At 34.0% G+C, this 9,447-nt stretch overlaps 2 protein-coding genes across 2 annotated transcripts in view; both read left to right on the forward strand.

The window, feature by feature from the left end:
* LOC112146245 (migration and invasion enhancer 1-like) overlaps positions 1-5,925 on the forward strand; it is a 17,224-nt gene extending 11,299 nt beyond the window's left edge. The window contains exon 5 of the mRNA XM_024271954.2: positions 5,615-5,925. The gene's annotated coding sequence lies outside the window, so the exon portion shown is untranslated. The remainder of the gene's footprint in view (positions 1-5,614) is intronic.
* Positions 4,670-5,923, forward strand: LOC112146244 (migration and invasion enhancer 1). Its single transcript, XM_024271953.2, has 4 exons — positions 4,670-4,828; positions 5,005-5,102; positions 5,194-5,270; positions 5,352-5,923. Exons 1-4 carry the CDS (start codon positions 4,800-4,802, stop codon positions 5,433-5,435), a joined length of 288 nt encoding a protein of 95 aa, XP_024127721.1. The 5' UTR covers positions 4,670-4,799; the 3' UTR covers positions 5,436-5,923.
* Positions 5,926-9,447: the final 3,522 nt, after the last annotated feature.

The following is a 9,447-nucleotide window of genomic DNA, read 5'->3' on the forward strand; positions in this document are numbered from 1 at the left end:
AATTCCTCTACTTTACTAAAAGAAATATTTTGTTCTTAGTAATGTTTTGTAAAATTTGACCTTTTGTTTTTTTAAGTCTTGGATAATGAATTTGAACCTTTAAACCTTTAATAAACTTGTTCGTTGGAAATACTTTGTAGAACAAAATAGGTAGTAGTCATTCCTGCAGCATTCAACTCATTTTTCATCTGAAGATTTCTTCTTTTGAATTGTTGTATCCTTCTGGAAATAAAGAAGTCAAATGTACAATTGTAGACCTACAGTATAAAAGTAATTTACTTCTGAACAATACAGCATAAATACTTAATATTATTATAAGAAGTAATATTTTTGGACAATAGCAATGAATTAAGTTTGTATATTACACTGCAAAATAGTAAAATATATATCAATTCATATGTGGCTTTGCTCAGTAAACAATTTCTTTTCCCCTGTTTTGTCATACATGCAAATCATATTTGGGTTATAATGAGGCAATATTAATGAATTAAACAAAAGAAAGTTATAACAAATAAAACAAGATGGAAAGATGGAAAAATTGTGCGTGCAAGATTGCTAATAAACCATCACTAATTTAGATTTACACAAACAACATTAATTTGGATAAAAGTTAAGCTAAGCTTCATATAGACATCAATGCTTATGTTTCTGCAAAAAACTGAAATTTATTGGTTATTTAATATTTATATATCTTAAGATTTATCTGATAAATTACCTAGTTGTTTATGTTGTAACAGCGCTTTGATAATTTTCTTTACTCTTACTACTCATGTGTGCAATGTGCCTCGTAATGTCTTCAGAAAGTAACAAAACAAACTCCAACCAGTAGGGGCGCTGTGTTAAAAAAAAAGCCTGGGTCCTGAGAATGCGGTCCCGAGAACGCTGCTGGGTCTCCGGGCCTGCAGGTACATCCTTCTCGTTCTTCCCATATGGAACCCCATCGGTAGTACTCCTTACTGACCACAAGAGGACGCCAAAGTCAAAGGTTGGCTCTTGTTTTGAATGAATAATTTATGACAAATGACAAGACCATAAAAACAAACATTCTCAAAAGGTAAAATAAAATAGAGAACATACAAAAAACAATTAAAAAAAAGCATGTTTTTTTTCCAACTTATTTCCAGTACGCATGACATAAAAGGTCAAGTTCATTTGTCTAATTGAACATGAAAATGTGAGAAACAATTTGTAATTTAGCAGATTTTAGTCGTCAATAAAAAGACTGATATTAGTATTTGCTCATGAAGTTCCTCTCTTTGAGTAGAGGGGATTCTGGTCGGCTGTGATAACTGAGCCGCCCGCTTGTTGCTCTGCTGATAGAGCTCATCTGCTGCCCGAGCTTCTGTTTTAATACGAGAAACATCACAATGTCCTTCAGTTCTCACCTTTGTGGGAAAAGCGTGGAAACCTCTATGGATTAGTGTTGATAGCTTTAATGAAGTAGATTCATTTTTGCTCATTTTAGGGTGTCAGGGTTCGGAAATGATACCTTAACCCTTTAACTGCCTGCTCAACCAAACGGTGGGAAACATTTAGAAAACACAATTTAAAAAATATTGATTGTGTGTATTACTCCACAAGGTATGGACCCTCTAAAGGGAAATTGAGGGGAAAATTTGATCTAATTTTTTTCCCCAAAAATTGAAAAAGGAAAAAGAATTGAGGTTAATAAAGAATGTGCATCATTCAGTAGTCAGATTTTTTTTGTTTATTTCATTTTCAAGAGAAAAGTTACTAACCAGATTTTTTTTACCACTTTAATTTTTAGAAAAACAAATTTTAGTCAGTAACCAGAACTTTTTTTTACTTACATTTTTTGGTATTCTTAGAAAAAAGTTTTTTTTTTTAATTCAGTTATTTATTTATTTTTTAACCTTGATGTCCCTTTAGGGACTCCATACCAAGGCAAAAAACAGCTATAAAAATACCTTTTTTGTTGTCTTTTTTGGAGGGATAGTTAAAGGGTTAAAGAACCTTCAAAAAATCTTGAATTTTGATATTTGAGACTGTCTGGAACTTCTGTTTTTAAATTTCCTGTCAAGAACTGAATTTATTTCTATTAAAGATTATTTTGGTCCAATGATGTGGATCAGGGGTCTTCAACCTGCGGCTCCAGAGACACGTCTGGCTCTTCTACCCCTCCATTGTGGCTCTCTGGTTAAAGAAAACTTAAAGCTTTTAGTTTAAAAAAGTAACTGGAAAATAAAGTTAAATAACATATCACTCTGCAAGCCTCCACAACACACTAGTCATGGTGGTTTGATAATCGAGAACTGAACATTTTGACAAATTCCTGTGTTTAAGTGCATCTCATGGTAAAAAAAAAATACAGTTAATTATCTCTTTTTTTAATTTTAGAAAGTTAGAGTTCTGGCACCAAAAACATTTAAAAATAAAATGTTTCTTATTTTTCATTGCTGACACATTACACTACACTAGATTTGCTTCATCGAGACGGTCCTATGTGACACAGGAAGTCTTTTATTCTGAAAGAAACTCTTGTGAACCTCTGTTAAAAGTTATAAACTGTTTCTTATTTGCGGAAAAAAAATCATTTTTTTCTTAAAGTTTGTATATAAAAACAACAAAGTTTATGTATACTTCTCATTAAAATAACAATTACATAAATACAAACTAGAGTCTTATTTTATTACCAAGGATTTTAAGGCTATTTTGGGGGTTTAGCTAATATTTTAGTCACATGCTAGCCGTTTTAGCTACTTCTGGCTCTTTTTCAGATATTTAGTCTAATTTGGCATTTAGTTAATATTATAGCTACATGCTAGCTGTTTTGACTAATTTAGAATCTTTTTAGTATTCAGGCTAATTTGGCACTTTTCCAGTTTTTTTAGCTAGCTATTAGCTTCAGCATTTTCAGCTATCAGTTTTAGCATTTTTAGCTGTCTTCACTAGCATCTTCAGCAGCCACATTCGGCTTTTATTCACTTTAGCATTATCACAGGTAAAGCTTTATAGGCCTATCTAATTCTTAAAATATTTTAGAATTATTTTTTTCCGTGAGGCTAACAGAATTAAATTAATTATTCAAAATGTGGCTATGTGTGGCTTTAAGGAAAACCACAAATATTTATGTGTAGGTTGCTACACTTTTTCTGTTAGCCCCACATCAGAGAAGAAAATGGTTATGTGGCCCTCACAAGAAAAAGTTTGGGGACCGCTGCTAGAGAACAGGTCTGTTATACTTTAAGAGCCATTCGGGTCGAGTTCTCACTGGCAACAAACCAGTAGGAGTCATGCTTCTCTCTTTAATAAAATACGATTTATTTTTATTTTAAACGTTTTTGGGTGGGGGTGTCTCTATAGATTCTTTAAAGGTCTTAAATTGAATTTGATCAAAATATGGAAATAAATTGTCTTAAATTCCGGTGACATTTTCTCTTATTCTGACCATTCTTTATAAACCCTAGAGATGGTTGTGGGTGAAAATCCCAGTGGATCAGCAGTTTCTGAAATACTCAGACCAGCCAACAACCATGACGTACAAAATCATTTCAATCACCTTTCTCCCTGATTCTGATGCTCACTTTGAACTGCAGCAAATCAGCTTGAATTGCTGCAATGTGATTGGCTATCGAGAAATTTGTGTTAATAAGTAGTTGGACAGGTATGCCTAATAAAGTGTGAGTGTATACTTTACTTAAAAACGTTTTTTTGAAAAACACAGATTTAAAAAAAATGACATTTTCAAACAAAAAATCTTAAATGAATAAAACTGAGTCATCTCTAACATTCAGACAATGTCTAAAAGTTTAAATATAGTCACTCATTAAAATAATTTCTATTTTATAATGTTGTTTAGGAATGATCTTTAACCACACAAAGAAGACACAAAAAGATGGAGATATTATTATTATTATTTTCACTCCCATACATTAAAGGTTATTCACTGGAGGACATCTTTATTAGTGTCTAAATTTGGGGGGTACTAAATATCAAACTAATGAAAATAATGTTTCTTGTCTTTATTATTAGTAATATCAGAGAGAGTGTTTCAGACAAAGTAGTAAAACCACTTGTGTAAATAATTCAATGTTTATGGTAGAATATCAAGTTCTGCCTCATTTCCGCATCATATCAGAAAACAAGTAAAGCTCACAGCAGCTCTTTTGTTTTCTGTTATTTCCATAACACTTTCTTTCCGCAGTTTTTCAGCTACATTGTCAAACTCATGACTGTTGAGCCCCTTGTGATCCACCACCCTCAACCTACTGCTGTTTGTAAATTAACACGGACATAAAAAAGACAATAAGACCCACATTTAACAGTCATGGATGCTCAAAATCTGTGAAATTTGTCACTAGTCTAAAAGTCCACAAGACTGAATAAGTTGCTTTAAATTTTAGAGAACAGTTTCTGTAAATCCCCAAAAATATATTTTGTGCAATTAAACTACAATAAAATGTGTTTTTAGATTTAAAATGTGTATTTTTTCTGTCTGGGGCTACTTCATAAAGGCATAAACTATAACTTGGGATGTTTTTTCCAGTTAACAAGCATTGATAACATGATCTTCCTGTATTTACATCAGATGATTATCACAGTTGAGTTGCCAGATCTGACTGATTTTAAGCCAAAACACAGCACCTCAAAAGCTTAGGAATTTTCCACCAACAAAACATTAGAGTTTGAATACTGAACATATTGCAAACCTGGCAACCCGTTTTACGCTGATTACGTAAGACGTCACATAAAGCCCCGCCCTCGCGGCTCCGTCTTCCAGTCTCAGGTTGTTGCGTATCACTGCGCTCGAGTCGGGCACAGCCGGAGAAACTGGGAAAATGGGGGTGAAAATTAGAGTTGAATACTGGTAAGTATCTATTTTTATTAATTGGGTTTCCATTTTTATTTAGTTATTTATCGTTGTGTTTAGTTTTCGGGTTTTTTATATTTGTGTTTACTTACGATTAGCATCATTAGCTCTTAGCTAAGTTAGCTTGTTTTGTTTGATTTCTCGCTTTGCTGAATGTTTTCTGCTCCTCGCAGCGGCGGATGAGGGTACGGACCCCGCTATCAGGAGCTCGCCTCAACCGTCAAGGGGGAGTTTCCCGAAGCGGAAGTGTCAGGCTTCGTGGGAAGAAGCGGTGAGTGAACTGGCAGTCTGATCTGGATCTCTTCCTAAACCCCCAAAATAATTTGTTTGTTTGGATTTTCTCTTTTTCCCTCCGATTCCAGGCAGCTTTGAAATCGAAATCAACGGGCAGCTGATCTTCTCCAAGCTTGAGCTGGGAGGATTCCCTTATGAGGATGACGTAAGTAATGGACGTGCAAACAAACCTGAGGGTCTGGTTGTCTTTGTGTTGATTTGATTTGTGTTTCTTCTCCTGCCTCAGATCCTGAATGCAGTCCAGAATGCACACGACGGGAAACCTGTGGCGAAGATCACTAAAAGCCGGGCGCCGTGTGTCATCATGTAGATCTCTAGCTGCATCATTAGAGGCTCCCTCAGGGCCTTCTCACCCACATCCTGAGGGGATGCAGCTGTTTTCTTACTGATGCAGGTCTGTCTCCATCCTACCCTGCCTCGTGGCTCCTCTCTCTGCCCTCACCGGGTCCTTCAGACTGTTAATGACTACTTTATCCTAAAATCATAAAGGTTATGGTATGATGCACTCAGTCCTGGACTTCATCGGGGACAGAGATAGGGAGAACTTGTTGCAAGTAGGTTGATGTAAAGATGCTTTTGTTTTGAAATTCTGCTCCATTGATTTTTGTATATGGGTACATTTGTGATGAGTTGCACAACTTTCAATAATTTGACTTCTAAACAACCTAAGGAACTCTACCAAGTCTGCTTCATCCTTTATATTTAAGTAGTAGTTAATTGAACATACACAAATGATCAAACTCTTATTCTGAAAGTTGTTTGAAGCACTTTACCCAAATAAAGGCAATGGTTCTTTCAGAGTTTTCTCCATCTTCTTTTGAGTGAATGTTAAACTGGGTGTGGTCGCACAACAAAGCGCTTCACCTCCAGGTTAGTCTGTCCTGTCTGCTGCTGTCCAGGAGCTGGTATTTCTTGGTAAACTGGTTTCATTTACTTAAAACCTGGGTATCGAGCAAACATATTTGTAGATTGAAGAACTTTGTGTAAACGCACTGATATGCAAACTATGTAATTGCAGACAACCGCGACGGTTCGTATGAAACGACTTCACTTCCTTTTTGTGCAGCTGCACAAGAGCGGCTGTTCTTCCCAGCTTTTGCTTTGTCATTTTACAGCTTATGAAACCCCATCGGTAGTGCTCCTTACTGACCACAAGAGGGCGCCAAAGTCAAAGGTTGGCCCTTGTTTTGAATCAATGAATAATTTCTTACAAATGACAAGACCATAAAAACAAACATTCTCAAAAGGTACAATAACATAGAGAACATACAAAAAACAATAAAAATAAGCACGTTTTTTCTATCTTATTTTCAGTACGCATGACATAAAAGGTCAAGTTAATTTGTCTAATTGAACATAAAAATATGAGAAACAATTTGTATTTTAGCAGATTTTAGTCTTCAATAAAAAGACAGATATTAGTGTTTGCTCATGAAGTTCCTCTCTTTGAGTAGAGGGGATTCTGGTCGGCTGTGATAACTGAGCCGCCCGCTTGTTGCTCTGCTGATAGAGCTCATCTGCTGCCCGAGCTTCTGTTTTAATACGAGAAACATCACAATGTCCTTCAGTTCTCACCTTTGTGGGAAAAGTGGTGAAACCTCTATGGATTAGTGTTGATAGCTTTAATGAAGTAGATTAATTTTTGCTCATTTTAGGGAGTCAGGGTTCAGAAATAATGCCGTAACCCTTTTCAAAAATTGAAATAAAAAATAATTATGGTTAGTAAAGAATTTCCATCAATTAGTAAACAGAACATTTTTCTTTAATTTAATTTTTAGAAAAAAATAATGTTATCTGTTATGCACCAGAACTTTTTTTTTTTACTTCAATTTTATTTATGGAGCTCATGAGTGTTTTTAGGAAAAAAAAACACATTTTTCACTTCAGTATTTATTATTTTTTAACCTTGATGTCCCTTTAAGGGCTTCTTACTAAGGCAATAAACAGAAAAAAAGATTTTTTGTTGTTTTTTCTTTTGGGGTAGTTAAAGCGTTAAAAAGCCTTCCAAAAAAGTCTTGAATTGTGATATTTAGGCCTACTTGAAACTTCTCTGTTTTTTAATTTCCTGTCAAGAACTGAATTTTTTTCTACTAAAGATTATTTTGGTCCAATGATGTGGATCAGAGGTCTTCAACCTGCGGCTCCAGAGACACGTCTGGCTCTTCTACCCCTCCATTGTGGCTCTCTGGTTAAAGAAAACTTAAAGCTTTTAGTTTAAAAAAGTAACTGAAAAATAAAGTCAAATAACTCTGCAAGCCTCCACAACACACTAGTCGATTACCGAGAACTAAACATTTTGACAAATTCCTGTGTTTTAAGTGCATCTCGTGAAAAAAAAAAATACAATTAATTATCTCTTTTTTTAATTTTAGAAAGTTAGATTTATGCATTTCTGGCTAAGAAGCACTAAAACATTTAAACATCTACTTCTGGCTCTTTTTCAGCTATTTAGTCTAATTTGGCATTTAGTTAATATTATAGCTACATGCTAGCTGTTTTGACTAATTTTGAATTTTTTTAGTATTCAGGCTGATTTGGCACTTTTCCAATGTTTTAGCTAGCTATTAGCTTTAGCATTTTCAGCTATCAGCTTCAGCATTTTCAGCTATCAGCTTCAGCATTTTCAGCTATCAGCTTCAGCATTTTCAGCTATCAGCTTCAGCATTTTCAGCTATCAGCTTTAGCATTTTCAGCTATCAGCTTTAGCATTTTTAGCTGTCATCACTAGCACCTTCAGCAGCCACATTCAGCTTTTATCACATTAGCATTATCACAGGTAAAGCTTTATAGGCCTATCTCGTTCTTAAAATATTTTAGTATTATTTTTTCTGTGAGGCTAACAGAATTAAATTAATTATTCAAAATGTGACTATGTGAATTAGAATCACAGTTAGTACGTGAACGTCCGACGGGAGGCTGTTTGTTTCTCTCCTACGTCTTCAAACTCTGCTAACGATTTTCTGGAGTTCTTTGGTGACAAAAAATATTCAGATTATTCTATTAATAATAAATATGTAATGATTTGCAATATTTGAGAACTGCTACACACTGGTTTATTATTTTAAGTTCTTACAGTATTTAGAGCTTGTCTTAGTGAATTGGCCAAACTTTTTGATTTGTGAGCCACAAAGGGTCCAAAATTTGACAGAATTTCTGGACCAGGCGCAGATGTGTGGCATGTTTTTGTAATCTGCCTCATAAAAGATAGAAATATTATGGAATTTGGACAAAGACATGCTCATTTTGATCATAAAAATGTATATATTTTCAAACAGAACATTTTGAACGTTTTGTTTTTAGAGCCAGGAATCGGTTAAACAAATTAATTAATTAATCCCAAACTGAAAAAATTAATCGCGATTAATTTTTTTTTTTTTGTCTCAGTATTTGCCAACCACTTATTATCTGGGAATAATCACAAAATGAAATCTCACACCAAACTCTACATTTAGAACATTTATTTTAATTACTGCTGTCAATTGATTACAAAAAAAAATTGGATTAATCGCACTTTTTTGTTGGGATTAATCACGATTAATCGCAATGTTTTACCAGGTAAAATGTATTTGTACAATATGGCACCGGACCGCGTATCAAATAGTCAGCTTTAAGTGAAAAAATGATCTAAATCACAAAAATAGCGAGAATAAAAGACTAAAACTGGTTGAATATTTATTGATCATGATATAAGTGGTATAATACCTGATGACATTTTTTAAATTGCATTAATTCACATTAGCGCGTTAATTCTTTTTGATCAATCGTGTGTGTTAATGTTCACAGCCTTATTTTTACTTTTTTTCTTATTTTATCTTTACTATTGCAGCATAGGATGATGTTCTTCAGAGAAAATCATAAACTTAAAGAAATGCTGCTTTTACGTGTTGTTAGAAGAATTAAAAAAACGCCTTTCCGACCTAGAAATCACTCATGAACTTCAGAAAAACAAAAAAAATCAAACAAAAATTAGGATTATCGATGTAATTTATCCAATTTTTTAGGGCCAGATGAAATTGTTTAACAGGCCGCATATTCCCCATGCAATTTGTAAATTGTCCACCCCTGTTCTAAATGGTCTTAAACAGTTTTACATTTAAAATATGATAAATATGTCATAAAATCTTTTTTAAATATCTTTTATGCTACATCTTAGTCAGAAATGAGTAAATTTGATGAACCAAAATTAAATCAGCGACCTTTTCTATATTTTCCAATCATCAGGAACATCTAAAACCCTTGAATTTGATCTAAAAATAGTAAAATCCCTTTATAATCCAGTCACCCATAAGATGAACCTGTTAACCTGATCTCCAATTGATTTT

This window comes from Oryzias melastigma, linkage group LG8 (genome assembly GCF_002922805.2).
Source record: "Oryzias melastigma strain HK-1 linkage group LG8, ASM292280v2, whole genome shotgun sequence".
Taxonomy (NCBI): Eukaryota; Metazoa; Chordata; class Actinopteri; order Beloniformes; family Adrianichthyidae; genus Oryzias; species Oryzias melastigma.